We start from the raw sequence: 20,773 nt of genomic DNA, 5'->3' as shown, positions 1-20,773 counted from the left end.
ATTATAAATATGCCAGTGTCTATGTTAACTTCAAACTCTAATTATCCATTTTATGAGGAACATTTTAACCTCTCCCCTCTACCGTCTCAGATTCTTCCTGGAGAAACAATTAATTATCAATTCCCTGGATCTTAATAACCCAACTCACTCCATAGTTCCTCCTCTTCTGCCACATCATAGGATTTGTCTTCTATCAAAAATCATGGAAATATTTCAGTTTTTTCAAACTGGTAGTTGGATTAGAATCTTCCTTGATGAATATCTTCAAAAGTTACCTCAGTAATTTACAAATATGCCCCACGGAAGCCCTGGATCCATAATTCCTACACTATACCTATCCTATATTTCTTACACTCTGCCTCACCTTAAGGTTGCATACCAGTAAGTGCCTGCCTAGACTGCATTTTTTCCTCCCAACTCTCTTAAAAAAAAAGCTAACGACGCTAACAAAAATTGGAATTTTATTTTACAAACTTCTGTCCTATTTAAAATTCATTACATATTCTTCTACTTACATGTCTGTTGCTTGTAACTATGGATTAGAACACTATTTCCAGGCCTAACAAATAAGAGTTTCTCTTTCTTTCACCCTTTTGAAGGAACAAGATCAACAATTTTATCAATGATTGCATTTAGCATCCTATCAAATGTTAGCCAGTGAAAGATAATTTAATGATGTAACAGAAAAAGCAATACTGCTAGAAGGTTACTGTTATAGCTGACATAAAAGAACAAAGTCCTTATCCATTAAAAGGACACAGAAGACAGACAAGAGCTAGCAGAGCTGAACATCTAATGGCTACAGTGCTTTTCTGATTTATCTATTAGTACAAAGAACTACTGGAGTTAGTGGAAAGAGAGGGTTTGACTTGGGTTAGGAGAGGGGCTAATATACACAGGGCAGGGCATACCAACCTTTTCCAAGTGTGGAAACACGACCTATATTCCCAATTAAATCTAGGGAGAGAACTGTGACCATAACTTCCCCAATTTTGGCCCCTCTTATAGGGGTAATCCACCTTCTTAATGGGTAAGGGTGTCAAATGATATTTTAGATGAACCAACAAGAAAAACATCTGAGTGACAAGATAAAAAAAAATCCACAGGAAGCAAGTAGTCCCAAACTGAAACCATAACTCTGAAACCCCCAGACTTCTTTCTTGAGACAGTTGACACTTAGAAATGCATCCATTATTTTAATTTCCAGCCCTAAGTCTGAATCAAGCAGCTGGTAGAAGTACACCCAATGTTTGAGGGAATGCATCATGGCTGGCCAGCCGGTATCCTCTATCCATCTTTGTAACCATCCAGCCCAGTCAATTTTGATTGATGTATCCACAAACTGATAATTAGCACCATGTCCTTAAAACTAAAGTACCTTTAACTGTGCAGTAGCAAATGGCTTTTTAAGATACTAGATAGTAATCCACTCCCCTTGGCTGTACACCATCATATACATCTTGGCTGTAAAGCATCCCATAAATTCAAGGCAGTGGTTCTTATTCCAGTACTTTTAGAATGACTATAATTTCCAAATTTTAGAAATGTTCATCTTTTTTTTTTTTTTTGACAATACCATCAGGAAGAATAATCCCAAAAATCTGGAACTGATGTAGATCCAAAATGGAAACATCAAAAGCTGCCTTCAATCTTCTTCATCCAATACATGTTTCCATGCCTAAATGTTGTTTGTAGAATCCAAGATGCTGCATCACTGAAGTCTACTAGAAATTTTTGGTGACAATCCAATTAATATATAAAAACTGTATATAGTAAAAACTGAGGGCTAAGCATCAAGCTTTCAAATCTTATTTTCTAATATTCCGAAGATACTCCATATAGAACTTGTGCTGCAGCAATAGAGTTCCATCTGGTAGCCGGGATACATCCGAATAAGGCCTGAATTTTATCCAAAAAAATGTAATCATTACTTCTAGAAGAATAACTCCAATATCGATGCTGGCCACAGGAAATCTTCAATCTTAAGATCACCTTATTTCAAGAGTAGATATCCAACCAGCTGCAGAAAACATCCTCTATGGATCCACAAGATACCAGCCACTGGGATAGGAATCACTTCCGTTTCCAACCCAAAATAGGAAACATAGATAATTCCCAAACTTTTAAATCCATCTGGGGGCCCTATATATGAGTTTGCGTTTCTCACCATATCAAATACAAAATACCTGCCTAGAGAAACCTTGGAACTTACCCATCAAGTCTCCGCTCATAACGTCCTTCCCGTGCATGAAGTGATGGTGGGGGGCCATAAGTGGGGCCCCCCCCACCTCCTCTGAACCCAGAAACCTCTCTACTACGAGATGCTATGGAAACTGTATCATCCAATCCCCGAGCAGCACTCGGAATGGTTCCTGGTTCATTATAATCCGTCCGTAGGTCTCTATCTCCCATTTTGTTGACAGAATTGTGTGCCTTCTGTGCACTTTTGATGTCCACAAAATCCACAAAGGCCGCCACTCCACCTTCTGACCCCCTTTTGGGGAGAATTTTGACACTTTCAACACGTCCATATCTGCAAAAAAACAAAGCAAAGCAAATATATTAATGCTAATACAAAAGATCACATTAAAAATACTGAAGTGTAAAAAAAATACATATTCAAACAATTGAGTCTTCTAAATAGTAAGTAAACTAATTTCAAAATAAGGATTTGTTTGTTTTTCTAGGTGGCTGTTTAAGAGGAAAATTACCATTTATACTTTCAGTAACTATTTTCAGGCTTCTTTCCTTTTTGATCAGAGAAGCATTTCTGGTTAGGCTACTAAGAGATCCATCTTAATAGAATATATTCCCAAACAACAACATCCTAAGAAATAAAAAGGCATTTATAGTTGCAATCGTACTCCTAATTTTTAATCTGATTTGACAATCTCGACATAATTAACCTTCCAAAACTGCAAAAATAATTACAAATAAAGTTGTAACACTAAGAAAAAACTTGACAGCTATTTTACTACTCTGATCTAAATTTAGATAATTCAGTGTTAAAATAATGTTAATTCTGATACTGATTTCTGATCTCAAACTTATTTACAATAGCTTCTCAGTTTGATTTTAAAGTGTGACCTACAAATTCACCACTGAACTATGCTACTAGAATTCAACTTTAAACTCCCCACTATGAAACAACAACACACCAGTTACATTCATGAAAGCTTTAAGTAATATGACATGACCCTGATGTTAAGTAACTGCAACGCAGTATAAGTTGTAACCATGGCTTATTAATAATAGCAAGGATTTAATCAATTATGGATATGAATTCACCTCCTTGCAAAAAAACTACAAGCAACATACTACAATAACTTGTATAAACTGATAAACAAAAAAATTTAAAAGACAGGAAGATGAAGACTATCTAGTGTTAAGTATATTTTTGAAACAGTTTAGAGGCACTATGTATGCCAAGCTCCACATTAAAATTTTGAACAGCCAATTCACTCAGTCAAGACGTTTTTAAAAAGCAGATAATGGCATTTTATTGCATACGTTAATCAGTTACAAAAAATAAAAGAGTTCCAAAATGTAAAATGTAGAATTTGGAAGCTCTTGACAAACTGGGTTGGAATTTGCAAGAGAAAGAGTAAGAAATATTTATAAATCGTAAAGACAAGGATTACAAAAATTAGTATGACTGATTCATGAGGATACAGTAAGTTGTTATAAAATTTGTGATAAAAAGGTAAAATTACACACAGTTAAACCTTAAGCAATATCAAAACTGTTCTCAGCTACTTGCTCCAGGAGGAAAAAGAGGTCACAATCAATAGCAAGCATCTCATGGGAGAAGATTATTTCAGGAGCTATGTTTAACTGTGTTACATGCATGAATTTCATTAACAGTTTAAATAAAACTGCAAAAGCTACTCCACGAGTGGACTTCCCAATCATATGCTATTGAAATCTAGATGTAGATTCTATCTTCCTCTGTTTCATACAGTACCAAACATACTGTTCACTATTCAGTAAATAGTACATGTAGTTAACAAAAGCATCTTTAAAATTAAGTGAACAGGTTGCTGGTTAACCATAAAAGCTTTGGGCAGCACTGTGAATGAAAAGCAGCATGGAGGAGACAGAACTTAGGGTATGTCTACACTGCCCACATTACAGCACTGCCACAGCAGCGCCAGCACTGTGAGAAGGGCAGTATAGTCACGCTTTATCACCGGAGGAGAGCTCTCCCAGCAATTTAAAAACAAAAAACAAAAACACCACACCACACACCCCAAATGAATGGTGGTAGTGTCTATAATGGCGCTTTTCAGAGCTAAAACTTTTGTTGCTCAAGGGGGTGTTTTTTCACACCCCTGAACGACAAAAGTTTTAGCGCTGAAATTGGCAGTGTAGACTGCCTAAGTGTGAAAACAGAGCTTCCAGTGTCTGGCACTTTAAAACAGATACAGGTACTGCCATTTGCCTTAAATTAAAGGAAAAGTAACAGTCTGTACCTTGATGTTCACCCCTTTTACAAGACTATGAAGTTTTGTACAAAGTATGCCTTGTGAGGTATCATTTGAAAACACAATTTGCCACACACATTTTACCAGAACAATAATGATCAGCAACACTATATGTAAAATTATAAAATTCTACTTTATGACATTACTGAGACATAGTCCAAGTTTAGAAAAGCAGCCACAAACCAGTTCCTCAGAGACAAAAGGCAAACTGATGCCTTAGCCAGGGGTCAACAAAATCCAAGGGACCACCACCTGGTTTAGTGATAATTCTTTGGCAGGAAAAACGGTGAGAGAGAAATTTACACCTTGGCAAACAAACAGCTGGAGGTTCCTATCCCCACAATCTGTCGTCTCCTGAACCCTCACTGAAGAAGATTCTCAAAGAATAAGAATAAATTCTTCAAGTATAAGAATAAGGGTCAGACCTCAAGTTATATCTCTGCTTCTCTATCTACCCACATGACATCAACAAGATCTGAAGAACAAAGGCGGCAGCACTGAATTGGGGGAAGAGATCCTGACCGAAAAGAGTCCAGCCAGTAAGACTGCTAAAACATGTGGTGAGAGACCTTTGCTTTGAATTCACTTAGCGTGTTAAGTTAGATATTAGTTACGTTTTACTTTTCATTTTCTTATACAAATTCTGACTTTTATGCCTCATTTCTTGTAATCACTTAAAAATCTAACTTGTTTTATTTAAACCAGTGTGCTTGGATTGAAGTGCTTGGGAAACTCCATTTGAGATAACAGGATTTGTGCATATCATTTTCTATTAATAAAAAGACAGACTTTATATGCGCTTGTGTTGTACTACCCAGCCCTCTCCTGGCCAAGACACACATTTCTTGGGGAAAGTCTGGGACTGGGAATTTGCTGGTGTTACTCTGCAGTGTAATTCAAGAGTGGCTGGCCACAGAACTCATACAACGTAGCTGGGAGTAATTTACATGCTAGATATTGTCAGAGCAGATCAGGAATGGTTGCTCTCGCAGCATAAAAGGAACCCTCGGTCGGAGAACTGACGGGACACAGCTGTTCAACAGTCCAGATGGCACCCTGGGGGGGTATCACAGATATTAATATTACAATTTAAAAGCACTTTACAAAAACCCTCAGAAGGTTATACCAAAATCACTAGAAAAATTGCACTGGAATAAATTCTCAAAATCCACAATTTCACTCTCAGTTTTTCTGTATTTACAGAATATTCGAAGGCTACTTTCAGAAGGAGGGGCTTCTCAAAGTTTCCCGCCAGCTCAGAGGTTGTGGTACGTGGGATAGTTGTATTAGGACTTGCATTTAAAACAATATTTGCAGAGACCAAAAGAAAAAGGAATATGGTAGAGAAATAGTGAGGGGGATAATAAGAACGTACAAAGAAACAAGATGTTTAAGAGTAAAAAGGAGAGGATGGAAGGAAAAAAGTGAGCAGAGGCCCTTTGGGTAAAGTGAGATTAACTGTCCTCATGGTCATTTATGGCAATCTAGTATTTCAGTCAAACCAGTCAATATCATCTGATTCCCACCAGAACATTTAAACAAACAAAAAAAACCCACCACACTGGCCCCCTACAAGACTAAAAAAGGAAAAGATGAGACAGCGCTGAGTGTTTCGATTTTGTTTTCCTTTGAGTTTATGAATTCAGCGTGTAGTACTAAGTGTATCAATTTGCATTTTTATTTTCTCAACATTCACAAATCCAAATTGACAGTGTTTTTCCATACTTTGTTTTCAGCAACAACTGAATCATGAACTCCTCACAAAAAATATAATCCCAAGGACCTTTGTGAGTACAATTATATATAGCCTAGCTAACAATGAAGTAGTGCCATCTGTCAGTTACATTTCACACAAGTGCTCTTAAAATACTGGTTTCCACTTACTATCCTGACAAGCTTTTTATTTTCCCATTTTGCTAGTTATGGCACTTTCAAGTTTATAAAAATTTATTTAAAAAAAATCCAGGAGCTGCTTGTACTCACCATAGGATAAACTGAGATCTAGTAATCTACCAAATGTTCATCTATACTTTTATTTAAGTTATGGGAGAACAAGAAGTGCAGTACATGCCGTACATCAACAGAATTTGATCCTCATGCACACCAAAGAAGCAAAGAACAATACTATGTCTTTTATACCCAAATCATCTATTAGCAAGTTTTATACTAAAAATGGCATGCTCAAACAACAATTTGCTTGACAAATGGTTTTAATTCTTGTGTAAAAAACTACTTTGAGTGCTGTGAAATGCAGAATCATAATTTTATTTATTTCAAACAAAAAATACTTTGTTCAATCTCTTGTATCTTAGATTACAAATTTACAGGAGATTTAGTGCAATACTTTTAAATAGTCTGATAATACAATTGATCTTTGCTGAATGCCTGAAATAGTCGTCCTTAAATGTTAGAGGAACAGATAACTTCACTGCACAAAAACCCATGGATTTTCCCAGTGGGCTGTTTAGGCAGGCAAAAGCATGAGCAATTTAAATTACTCTGGTATCCTACTTCTATGGCAGCAATAGTCCTAAATAATCCAACTTTAATTGAGATGAATCATTTTAATCTCTCCACCATCTAGATGCTAAAATGTATGTGCAGCTTGAGTATGCTGCACTATAGCCGTGAGGTGCAATGGGGATGACTTGTGATAATTGCCTTTCTTGGAGGGGGCCGGGGGTTGACAAGCAAGCAAGGGGAGAAGAAAAAAGAAAGAAAAAAAAAAAAGAGGAGAGAGCGCGCTAAGCATCCAAAGCCAGTTGCTGACACAGGAAGATTTGCATTTTCCTTGCCCCAACGCGGTCTATGCCCTTTGATTACACACATTCTATAGTACCCCATCGTGAAGATTAATCTGTCTAGTGATCCGATCCAGCCCCACCCATTGGCTGCTCTCCGGGCTGCTCCTGGTTTTGCAGTTGCTGATAGAAGGGGAACTGCATTGCTCCATGCTATTTGATCCTAAAGGGAGAGGAGGGGAGATCTGCAATGCTGCATCACAAGGCAGGTTACTGCAGCAGAACAATACATTACAAGAAAATGATACTTTCTAGAGAGTTGGGGGAGGAGAAGCAGCACTAAGGATACATTTCAATATTGTGGTCGCAAGTTAATGCAAGATGGCGGGAGATACACTGCAAGGAGCAGCAGCAGAGCAAACAGGGACTTCGTGTGGTGCAACCTTTGTCCACAATCGGAAGGGCTGGGAAGAGGGGACAAGAGGACAACAAAAGCCGTCACGACCTTCGGTAACGTTGGCAGAGGGAGGGGCTCCTCTGAAACCTTCAGGTCGTGTATTTATATTTATGCGTCAGTCCTTTCCAATAAGACTTTCACAATCACAGGCAGACAGATCTGAAAACAAAGAAGATCGTTTGCTGTGCTCTAAACTCTACCAACCCTAAAGAAAACAAGGCTTTTTAATGCCTCTTCCCATGTCTACCTCATGCTGATTAATCAGTAACTACCAGGGTGTCGACGGGCAGTTATTAATCTCGCTATACAATGCAGCATTTCAGTGACTCGCAGCAGGAAGCTGAAACTTCAGGAACTGTTGTTTTCTGATTATTCTGTAAAGAAGAATGCAGAGGCCATATCTTTCTCTGTCTGAAGAAGCAAACTAGAATTCTAAAATACAGAGATGGAAGAGACCGATTAGGTCACTGAGTCCCCCTCGCTGTCAGTGCAGGATTGCAACAAGGGACTGTAAACAAAAGTGGGGTGCCCTTTTTTTTTTTATTGCTAGATCATTATTGTTCAATCCGACTAAGCTCCACCTACACTAATCCAGCTTTTCAAACGCGGAAGAGGAATTAATGATTTAAACTCTGTTGTATTCATTGTACAGCCAGCATCTCTATAATCAAGCAACTAAAATGTCTCTGGACTCTCGATATGGCTGCTGTGCGCGCCCGTTTCTCCGTCCCTCAACATCATCCCCCCGCCCGCATCTTTGCCTCACAAACAGGCAAACAATGGCCAGTCTGGGAAACACTTCCCTCCGCCAATCCAAAGCCAGCCTCTCTCCTCCTCCCTAGGACCAACGTGTCACTGAGACAAAGCCCTGCTGACTGGGGAGGAGACAGAAGAGACAAGGCAGCAGTTTGCCAAAGTCATCTCTCCCTAAACAACTTTCTTTAAGCAAATCAGTAACAAGGAAATTAAAAAGCTAAAGGCTATAGCCATTACTGGGTCAGAAGGGTACCTTTGCATGGCTGACGTTTTTCACTGCAACAATTAGCCACTTGGTTTCACCACAAATTAGATATTTATCACAACTATTCACTCTTCTGAACAGTTTCAACTATTCCTTAAGTAAATATTTTTAAACACAGGGCTACTGTAAAGGAGCTGGATGGCAAAAGATTTAAACAAATATTTTAATTTGGTTTTACTCATAAATTAGTTAGGCTCTCAAATCTTATTACCTGTATTTCAGGCAAATTCTGCTTTAAGAAATAGAAGGCAAAGAACCAGTTTTTACTGACATTTCAAAAAAAAAAAACACAACATTTCTTGAATTAGACATATTATAGAAATAAAATAAAATGTCCTGCCTCCCTTATCCCCTTAACTCCTGTAATCTCAAGAGGAGCTCTCAGCAAGTACACCAGCCCCATATGCAGATATTTTCAACACCACAAAAATGTGTAATTTCAATCCCAGGTGCAGAAAAGCCTCTTTACATTTTGCTTCAATCTCATTATCAGTTAGCATAATAAAAATCCTACTTACAGTAACAAGACAACAGCAAACAAAAAACTAATTTATCATTTCCATGTATTTCTCCAACACTAGATATTGACCATGACACATCACAAGGTGTGCTGTTACAGCAGGACACCTGCACATCTGAAATTGATTTGTAAGGTACAAAATGAAAAGGCAAATACCTTCAGCCTCCTGAGAAATGCAGCTATTCTACCTGTGCAATGCCCAAACTCTCCCTCTTTTTAAATTATGATATAACTGAAGGACACAGATCCTGACTTGTTCGAGTGCTCTCACAGTCTGAAGCTTTGTTGACCAATCATTCTTCTTTTCCCACTGATATTTTTTATAATAAAACAACATTAACTGATATAATCATTATCCAGATGGCTAGATCAGCCTGACCCATTTTATAACTTTAGACTAGTCCAAAAATTAGATGCCAGGGACTATTCTAAATCTGTGCTCTCTTTCATATTAAAGAAAACTTTACTGGTTAAAAGGCACAGCAATGGAAAATATACACATGCTATATTGTAACACAGGCTTATAGATTCATTCCTTTGGATTTTTTTTAGCTAGCCTAGCAGAGCTTTTTTAATCCAGAGCTTCTATTCACTTGAGTTCTAGAGTATTCCGCTATTCAGGACACATCAGTTTTATACTCCTAAATCCTTTGTGACATTTTTTTGCCTCACAGAACAGGACAATAAGGAACTACTGTTGATCAATGTAAATGCTTCTTACATGCCAGAGGAATAACAGAATTTCCAGCTGAATCACTGCACACCCTAGCTTAGTCTATAACCTAGTACAGAGTCAGGAATCACTTTTGACAACAGCTGTCACGAACAAATCCCAAGGAAGCAGTGCTTAAAAGGTTTAACTATGGTTTATGGTTTAAAAGTCTAACAATGTAGAAGGGACAAAACCATCTTCCGCACCATTACATGAACTGTACCAAAAACGGTCTTGTCGACACAATCTGTAAAAGTTTTCAACACCCACAGCTGAAGACAAAGGCCATGAGACTACAACATGAAGAGACTTAGAGTATGCGTAGAACAATGTAAAAAATAATACCATAGCGAGTCTCAGAGCATGGGTCAACTGATTTGGACTCATTAAGGGTCTAAAAATAGCAGTGTAGACATTCCAGCTGAGTCTGGAGCCCAGAATTGGAGAGCCTCCCCACTTACCAAGTTTCCAAGCCTGGGCTCCAGCCCCAGCAGCAACAGCTACACTGCTATTTTTAGCCCCATAGTGCTAGCCCAAGTCAGTATGGGATCTGAGATTCGGGGGGGGGGGGGGGGGGGAGAAGAGAGGAGAGAGAGAGAAAGCTGTGACTTGTGTCTGAACATGGTCTAGCACTATATGGCCCTGATCTTGATTAGGGCCTTTGGGCATTAATATAAATATGAAATAAAAATACACCACAGAATAAAAATAACATGCCTGACCTGATACTTGTGTATATTTTTTATCTTCATCTGTATTAATCGCTGCATACATTTACTTGTCCTATATACTACATATCTCAAAGTATTTTTCTGTTTGTAATTTTATTATTTTCTGCATCAACAGTTACATTATGCCAAAAGTGGCACAAAACTTACAAGACCCTGCACACATTTAGTCACCCTGAGACCAGAGGAGCATCAGAAATACAAGTGTTGTGAATTCCACTCTGCTAAGTCCAGTGCTCCCCTTGAAATCTGACAAAATGGTAATGCACTGGTAGGAAAGAAAAAAGAGAAGAGAGCTTATAAATAGATACAGAAAAAGACCTGAAGCAAATCTGAAACAAACAGAAGCTTGAAAGAGGCACTGATAGAAATACTGGAAAATATTGAATCTGGAAGAAAACTTTTAAAATATGGATACAAAAAGCAGCAAACAGAAGAAAACAAGAACTCTAAAATAATCAAGGTGACTTGAAAAAAAAAGTGAAAAAGTTGAAAATGGTAAAAAAGGAAGGAAAAATAAATTTTAAAAATGGCTTTACAAGATTTTCAGGGTAGGGAGAAGCAAGATAATATAAAAATATTTTAAAAATTGAGTGTACTTCCTTTCCATCCCAGAAGTGGCTGCATTTCAGTGGTGTGGAAGCAATTTACATAGTAATTATCAGATACATATAGGCTGTGTAACACTTAGGGATACTCTGAGATGAAAGATGGCATGAAAATAAATATCAACTTCAGTTATGTTGCCCAGGGCCAAAACTGAAAAGTTTGCCGTTAAGACAGAGTAGCCTGGGAGGCAAATAGTAAACAAAAATATAACCTTGGTCCCCATCCTTTGCAGGCTACCCAGGTTATTGGTGTAAAATTCAGAACAGGCAGGAGGGAAAAAGAAAAGCTTCAACTCTAGATGCCCTAATTTACAAACTCCATAATTCACATGAAAAATGGCAGATGCACTCTACTTCTTAGTAAGGACTTAACAGATGCTGTAGTGAGATCTATTATTAAGGCTTCATTACTCTACCAAATTACCCACCATACTACACTATGAAGTTTCCAGTTGCAGTCCAATAATTAAGGTTGAGTTTTGCATTTACGTACATCAAGTACTACATGTCAAATGAACAAGACACAGTGGATTCTTTTTTTAATTGTGTCCTTGTCTATTTGCAAAGGATGTCTTTGATTGAATGATTAGCAGCTGAGTTCATCAGGTTACCCTTCTTTGAATGTTTATTTAAACTTGGCTTGAAATGTACATTTTAGTGGATGTAGTGAATTCAGTTTTGTATCTCTGATAATGTAGACAGAATTGAATTGTTAAAATTTGTGTATTTACAAGCTTGGGAATATAGTTCTGATTAACTTGTTGGGTTTTTTCCCCTTATGAATGAAAACGCCATGGAAATATTTTTTCACCACATGGCTCAATTTGAAGTAAAGCAGAAAACAAATATTAGGCAATTTTCCTAGGCAATTAGGAAATTTTGGATTTCCATTTGTTAGAAACACCGGATTCCTTGTTAGAAACCAGATAAGCCTAATGGCCTGTGATGGGATGTTAGATGGGGTGGGATCTGAGTTACCCAGGAAAGAATTTTCTGTAGTATCTGGCAGGTGAATCTTGCCCATATGCTCAGGGTTTAGCGGATCGCCATATTTGGGGTCAGGAAGAAATTTTCCTCCAGGGCAGATTGGAAGAGGCCCTGGAGGTTTTTCGCCTTCCTCTGTAGCATGGGGTACGGGTCACTTGCTGGAGGATTCTCTGCTCCTTGAAGTCTTTAAACCACAATTTGAGGACTTCAATAGCTCAGATATAGGTGAGAGGTTTTTCCACAGGAGTGGGTGGGTGAAATTCTGTGGCCTGCGTTGTGCAGGAGGTCAGACTAGATGATCATAACGGACCCTTCTGACCTTAGTATCTATGAATAAGCATATTTCATTCAATTTCCAAAATATCTATATGCAAAGTTTTGCACAGTGCTCTACAGACAACACTATATAAAGATAAGTATCATTATGCAATTTCCATTAGCCTGGTGAAAAATACAGCCCAACAAAATACCTCTGCATTTTTATATTGGGACTTCTGAAATTACATAAAAGGAGAACGAAGAGGTTAAGAGTTCTTTTCCTGCTAGAATCAGCTTTTCTTTGGTCTCCAAATTAATCCTGCAGTGCATATTCATAATTGTTAATCTGACCCTAAGCAACCTGAAAACTAACTGATGTTATAAATACAAAGTGCAGGTTATTAAATACACAAGGACTGACTGCTGAGTTTTACAGTTAAAGCCCGCATAAAACTTTAGTTGGCACTTTCATTAGACCAACAGGATATTTTACATTTCTTTGCACCACACAAATGCCAACTTCTTTCAATTTTCAGAGAACCCCAAATTAAGGTGGTTGATTTTAGCTGTGCAACTCCTTCAACGTTAATAGCTGGTGAATAGCTACAGAACACTCCATCAGATATTTTGGAAATTGAATGAAATATGCTTATCTGGTTTCTAACAAATGGAAATCCAAAATTTTCCATTTTAAATATCAGGCCTAAAATTTGATTTCTGCTTTACTTCAAATTGAGCCATGTGGTGAAAAAATATTTCCATGGCGTTTTCATTCATAAGGGAAAAAAACCAACAAGTTAATCAGAACTATATTCCCAAGCTTGTAAATATACAAATTTTAACAATTCAATTCTGTCTACATTATCATAGATACAACACTGAATTCCCTACATCCACTAAAATGTACATTTCAAGCCAAGTTTAAATAAACATTCAAAGAAAAGTAACCTGATGAATTCAGCTGCTAATCATTACTGCACCGCCACTCAAAACAACTTCAGAGAGAGTGTTATAATTTGTTAAATTAGATCTCAAAAGCTGATTTACAAATACAGAAACTTACATACGGCTGCTGAACCCGCCAAGCAGCTGAACTTAAAAGAAGCCAAGAGCACTATCTACTATAAACATCTCTATCCAAATCTTAATTACTACAGGCCTCATCCAAAGTCAACGGAAGTCAATAGGTGACTTTCCATTGAATTCAATGACCTTTGGATCAGGTTCTATATTGGTTCTTGACATCACAGAAATACCAAAAACAGCTTGATTTAATGACTACTTGTAGCAGACTACTAACCTCATTCATGCTGCTGTCCCTTCAAGATAAATCTGCCTACTTTGGAAATGTGGAAAATATCTTTAATGTAACCATTTCTGCTTATTACAAATATCAAATGATACCCTTTGATATCCTTGATCTGATCTACTGAACAAGTTTTTATTTTCTTTTGAAATGTAACAAAATACTGCAGGATTGAAATGATGTTAAAACATTCTTGTAAAACAAATATAGATGTTAAGAGGCAAGCAACCAGCAAGGCCAGTTTATACCACTGATCCAAATACTGTATCTTTCTCAACACCAGAAGTCCAAAGTGGAGCAGATTTCTGGACCAACACCTTGTAAAGAGAAACTTGGGGTGTAAAATTAAAGCACTAGGTTTAAAGTAAAGGTAACAGAGGCAACCAGTAATCTATGGAGTACTTGCTGAAAGGCTCTGTACAGCAGACTGGTCTCATGGTGCTGGCTTTCCATGTTTCCAAGATGGTATATCACATTAAAGACAGCTAAAATATATATCAAAGACTTTTCTAATATTACTTTTCCCTGTAAGCAGCTGTAGTTGCCATAGGGATGTTAAAGCAATTGTGAGTGAGAGGGGAGGTGGTCTGCATGATTATGACTGGGAGAGTTCTCTTTAGATCTGGTTCACTCTATACAAAAGTTTGAGAAATTTTATATTAGCTTCATCAGCATACCATGCAAGAATTAAGCTACTGACATCATGGGAACGCTAGCATCCTGATTTTACTATGGGAATAGACAGTATGAAGGCAATGATTCAGAAAAGTGCCTTAATTATCCCATTCCTACTGTTTTCCAGTAGCAGTGCTTCTGGATAGCAATATTCTTCCAGCTCTGCTTCTCCAACATTTATTTACAGAGGCTTTTATTGAGCTTCCAGCCGCCAAGGTGGATACATATTAATGATTTAAATAAAGAAAATTTGTTTTATTTAAATTGTTTATTTTAAGTTATAATAAATTTTTACAAATAAACTTGCTTAAAATGAAATCTGAATACAATACAAAATAGAAGGCCTAAAATTATAAACTCTTAAAACATTTAAACAAAAAAATAAATCCATAAGTCCATGAGCCTCTATCAAAAAAGCTTTGAGTTAAAGGCTACTTTTCTATATAAAGAAAGAATCAGGAAAAGAAACATCCAACTTTTGAGGTCACGCTTCACCAATTGGCACAATAGCTCATGTACTGTATTAAGGGCTTATTTTGTTCAATAAAAATAAAATTTATTTGAACATACAAAACATATAAATTCCAGTTACCATCCTAATACAACTTGACACAAATCATGAGCAAAAAGTTAATCTAGTAAATAAGCAATATATTCTTCACCATTTTCTAACATACCAAAAATGAAAAATTGATAGAATCTGAAAATATTAAACTATATAATTGCTTAAATATATACTTATAGTGTACCCTCCTAGGTAGTAAAAAGATGTACCAAATAGAATGTGAAGGCTCTTAGTTGCAAATCGACATGCTTATCTCAACCAATGAGAATGCATCTTTCTTTAGAAATTAAGTACAAATGGAAAAGTTGATTAAAATATATTATTTAAACCAAGGCTTTCAATTTGATTATTTAAATTTCCCTGATTTAAATCAATCCCCCCCGTGTAGACAGAACTATTTCGTCAGGAGAGCTTTTCCCATCAACATAGCTACTGCTTTACAGGGAGGTCAAATAACTACGCCAAGAGGAGAAGCTCTCCCGGCGGCATAGGATCATCCTCACTAAAGTGCAGCACTGTTGTAGCGCTGTACATGAAGACAAGCCCTGTGATTGAGTGAACAGACGTTCACTTATCCCCAATCCCCTAGAACTGAAGGAGTGCTGTCTCAGCCATTTTAAAAAGCTATTCTAATCTTTCTGTGCAGAGTTTTACTATTAGACCATTAGCCACTATTAATAAATTAAAGTTTGGAAGTTAGTTCTTAAGCTAGGGCCTTTTTCAGGAGAGGGAAGAGGAAAAAGAGGAGCGTTAGAACAAACGGTAGGAGTAAATGGAGTTGTTACTGCAGATGCGAAGTCCATAGACTCAGACTTTAAAGCCAGAAGGGACCATTGTGATCATCTAGTCCAGTGATCCCCAAACTGTGGGACGCAACCTGGTATGGGGATGTAGCCCAGGCCAGCCCCCATGGGCAGCCCCAGCCCCACTCCCAGCCACAGTTCTGGCCCCCATTCCTTCAGTGTAATGTTCTTAGCGCACACAGAAAATATAGCATGGCTCTGCAGGCATACACATGCACACAAACCTGCTCTGAGCCACTGAACATTTCCAGTGCAGTAGTGATTCACATGTGAGGAAAGGTTGATAAGGACTGAACACAAAGGATTCTTGGAAATACTGCAATACGACTTGAAATGAAGAGGCTCTGAAGCAAATTCCATTAATGTGTGTCTTTTTTAAAAAAAGGCAGGATTAACTTAAGTTTGTATCAAAACTTTTAAAGCTAACAACACAAACAAGGAGTCCTTTTAGCACCCACATTTTCATGTAACCTTAACACTCTGCTATATCTAGTTTAACAATGTGATAGATCATTACTTGTATAAATTGCAATTCAATTGTTTCAGAATTTTTACTGAATTCACAATACATTCAGAATACTGATGCTGCAGGGGTAAAACCAAAATTTTGACTGTGTGGTAACCGAGAGCTTGTCTACACGCAAAAGTTGTACTGCTTTAACTATACAAGTATAGTTAAGCAGTACAATCCCCTACTAAAGACACTTATATCTGTATTAAAGGTGCTATATACTATACATCTATTCCCATACAGTAAAGGAAATAAACAATACCAGCATACCGGCACTCAAACAAGAGGTTTTAGCAGCATATACATTTCGGGGCGGGGGAAGAAATCACATCCTAAATTATACCAGTATAACTGCATGCAGACAAGACCTGACAATCCCAATGAATTTTTCTTAGGATTAGAGGTGCATTGGCTTTATTCTAGTTTTTAGAATTAGATTATCAACTTGAATTGGCCCTGTAATCTCAAAGAGATACTCAGCTGTTTAGGTTAGAAATAATAATGTAACACTGCAATTCTGTGTACAAGAAAAAGAGCCATCACATTCAGATGTAGTTTCATTTGTGTAAATTCTGAATGTACTCTATAGAAGTTTAAATTAGTAATGTGCATAAAACATCTTCTAAATAAAAAAACTTCCATAAATTAATTTTTCCTTTTTGTAGTATATGCTAGGATTTGTCTGAATTACATTTAAAGACACAGTACATCATAATGAAGTTTTCATTGCTGCACTCCTTATCTGGTAAGTCTGATTCTCCAAGACCTCCAGTCAAGTGGGTTTACATCCATTCAGTAGCAGACTGAGGAAAGAACACAGTTGTAATTCTTCTCCAGTCTCTCTAAATTAACAGCCATGAAACATACATCAACGGTGAAATCTGGTCTTTTGTGTGCTTTTACTCTATATTTTGCAGATTCCAAGGGGGAGACCAGCATTTCTCAAATTGGGGTCCTGACCCAAAAGGGAGTTGCAGGGGAGTCAAGGTTATTTTAGGGGGTCATGATATTACCACCATTACTTCTGTGCTGATTTCAGAGCTGGGCGGCCAGAGAGCTGTTACCCAGGCTGCCAGCTCAGAAGGTAGCGCCCCGCCGGCAGCAGCACAGACGTAAGGGTGGCAACACCATAGCATGCCATCCTTACTTCTGCGCTGCTGCTGCTGGTGGTGGTTCTGCCTTAAAAGCTGGGCTCCTGTCCAGCAGCAGCAGCTCTCCAGCTGCTCAGCTTTGAAGGCAGCGCCACCACCAGCAGCAGTGAAGTAGTCAGGGTAGCAGTAGTGCAACCCCCCCCACACACAATAACCTTGCGACCACCTCACAACTCCTTTTTGGGTCAGGACCCCTACAATTACAAACATTATGAAATTTCAGACTTAAATAACTGAAATCATGAAATTTACTATTTTTAAAATCCTATGGCCATGAAATTGACCAAAATGGACCTGGATGTGGTAGTGCCCTAGCTATAGGGAAGATTTCACATGGACCTATTAAAATAAATAGTTTCCTCCCAGCAACTGCTCATTGCTGTTGAGAGGCTACCCATTCCTGTTATCTTTGTAAAGTGGTCTTTATAGGAAAAGTTAATCAACTGCCTTGTAACCAAGATAGTTTGGTAGCCTCCATGCCATTTCCGAGTATTCTTAAGTAGGAAAAGCTACAACATATCACAGGACTTGCAGGCATAGTCACGAATTCTGGAAGTTCACCTACTCCTGGAATTTCACTAATTTTCAATTCAAAGAGGAAAACTTCCCCTATCACCCTGAAACTTAAGAGTTATTTCTCAGTTCACAGCCACTGTGTGTTTGGTAATTCTGGAAATCCCACCTAAATATGGGATTATGAGCCTATTTAAGTAGGATTTGCAAAACAACCTAAGTGATTTAAAAGAACAAGTCCCACTGACTACAAACCCAGGAGGAGCAGTATAGCCTGGTTAAAGTATTTCAGCTTTGTTGACTTATGAAAATTCAATCAGAAGGTAGATTGGAAATATAATAGAGGGTAGTTGCCTATCAATTTTGTTTGAGTTGGTGTTGGTCTCACAGTAAGGAGGTTAATGAGAACTTTTACATATCTTTTGTAGCATGGATGAGCATTTTAAATGTGAAACTTCTTAGAAAACAATTATGTAAAATCTGAAATTCTGCCAACAAGAATCAAGTACAAAACATCCATGTTTGTCATTTACAACTATAGAACAGGAAGAAACAGCAACATATAAATAAAAAAAATCTCAATTAAAATATTATGTTGATTCAAATACAGTCATTTTTCCTAAATTATTTTCATCCACCCTGTGGTGGAGACATTAATATTAGCTCAATCTCATGTTTGGTTGAAAGCAATATACTTTTACCTATCTAGATGGAATGAATCTCTCACTCAAATTTACACCACTCCAAAGCCAACATATGCTAAATGAAATTATAAATTTGAAATCACTGATTTTTTTTGAGGTAGCTAAAGGAGGATCCATTTCAGAAAGGAGAACTTATTAGCTACCCATGATATTAAATGATGAAAACCCAGCTGGCATCCAGATCTGACTCCCAATTATGTACTTTATATGCCTACCATCATCCTCCGTAACTCATGGACAAGAGGTCCCTACAACCAATTTGGTACTGTCTCCAGCTATGGGTATACGGAAGTAAACCCACTTGGTGTAGTATAAGATGATGCTGGAGATCAATTATTATTCTGCCAAAACAGCTCTGCCACTATTTAATCTTCTGGCTTTGAAATGGTTTATGCTGAGCAGTTCCAATATTGCTTTGATAAGATTTAGAAGTTCATGCTTTGTGACTAGGCACACACTTAGTACATCACATCAAAAATGAGACTAAGAAAGTTTTAGCATTAGTTTACAGAATTAAAATATTTTTCAAAGTTGTCTTCGTCATACTGTTCCTTTTTAAAAAAAATGCGAACAAAAGCATAGTTTCCTTTGCCTTTAACACAAAAGTCTGTATCTTTAAACAGAAGCTAACATTGTTGATGAAGGCTCTTAGATCACATGCAAGTCAAATACCATCTTGCCTATGTGGTGAGCTTTTGTAGCTAGTTTTTAAGAGAATAAAGAAACTTTTCCAATTCAAACACACTACATATTTCATGATTCCCCACTCTTCTCAGTGTATGCACAACGTGCCTTAGGTGGCACATGACCAGGATTTGGTCTACTGGATGGATCATTAGCTTCCCCGGCTTGGGCCAGGTCACAACCTACCTTTAGGTTGACATTGAAGACTTGGGTCTTTGCTAATGTAGGAGCCAGAGAAAAGTATAGCAGATGCCAACAATATAAATTTTACACAGAGTGCATTTCCAAGAGTTCTGTTTTATGAAATATGTTTCAGATTACTTCATACACAGTCTTCATATTATCAATTTTATTCTGTTACCAGGTTAGTTACCAGTTGTCCTTTATACTTTGGTACATGGGAGTTTATTCTTTAAAAAGAAGCAAATATCTACAGTGGCTGATGAAGGAACACTACAGAACTCTTTCCCAGATGGTCTGGCTGTTGGGTCTTGCTGACATACTCAGGGTCTAACTCAGGGGTCTCAAACATGCGGCCCGTGCACGTGGTTATTTTCTGTGGCCCGCCAGCTCCCCACGATCCCCTTGCCCCCCCCCCCAGCATTTACCTAGAGCAGCTCCGGCCCTCTGCACACCAGGGGCAGGGCAGGCTCCCTCCCTGCCTGCCTGCCCCGCCCCTGCATCGCTCCGGGAAGCAGCTGAGACCTGCGGGAAGGGGGGCATAGGGGTCTGTGTGTTGCCCTGGCCGCTCCTCCAGGTACCTCCCCCAAAGCTCCCATTGGCAGAGCAGCAGCCAGGGCAACACACAGACCCCTGTGCCCCTCTCTCCCAGGTCCCAGCCGCTTCCCGGAGAGGGGGCAGGGCGGGGCAGGGCGGAGAGGGAGACTGCCCTGCCCCTGGTGTGCGCTGGTCCAGACCCCCCCCCGAACCCCTCTTGCAGCCGAACCCCCTGCCCTGAGCCCCCTGCTGCACCCCGACCCCCTGCCCTAAGCCCCTTGCCTCACCCCTCCTGCACCCTGACGCCCTGCCCTGAGCCCCCTCCTGCACCCCCTGGGGGCAGGGAGGGGGCAGAGTTGGGTGGGGAGTTCAGGAAAGGGGTTGGAATGGGGGCAGAGAAGGGGTGGGAAGAGGTGGAGCAGGGATGGGGCCTCACGGAAGGGGTGGAGTGGGGGCAGGGCTGGGGCAGCAGGGTGGGGGGTGTCAGTGGTGCGGCCCTCAGGCCAATGTACTAGTCCTCATGTGGCCCTCATTGTCATTTGAGTTTGAGACCCCTGGTCTAATTGATCAACCTATTTGGGGTTGGGAAGGAATTTTCCCCCAGGACAGATCGGCAGAAGCCTTGGTG

At 38.7% G+C, this 20,773-nt stretch overlaps 1 protein-coding gene across 5 annotated transcripts in view; it reads right to left on the bottom strand.

Annotated features, from left to right (window-relative positions):
• SPEN (spen family transcriptional repressor) overlaps positions 1–20,773 on the bottom strand; it is a 106,324-nt gene that overhangs the window by 74,053 nt on the left and 11,498 nt on the right. For 4 of the 5 annotated variants that reach the window (XM_084651723.1, XM_084651724.1, XM_084651726.1 and 1 more), the window contains exon 2: positions 2,213–2,533. In XM_084651723.1, coding sequence (XP_084507849.1) covers positions 2,213–2,533 — 321 coding nt within the window. Of the gene's footprint in view, positions 1–915; positions 1,395–2,212; positions 2,534–20,773 lie in introns of those variants that run through there. The other variant, XM_084651727.1, reaches the window with a different exon arrangement.

The sequence above is a fragment of the Lepidochelys olivacea genome, assembly GCF_965140295.1.
Source record: "Lepidochelys olivacea isolate rLepOli2 genome assembly, chromosome: 18".
In the NCBI taxonomy this organism is placed as follows: domain Eukaryota; kingdom Metazoa; phylum Chordata; order Testudines; family Cheloniidae; genus Lepidochelys; species Lepidochelys olivacea.
Note: the sequence above shows the minus strand (reverse complement) of the source record. Positions and strands in the feature narration are given on the sequence as shown.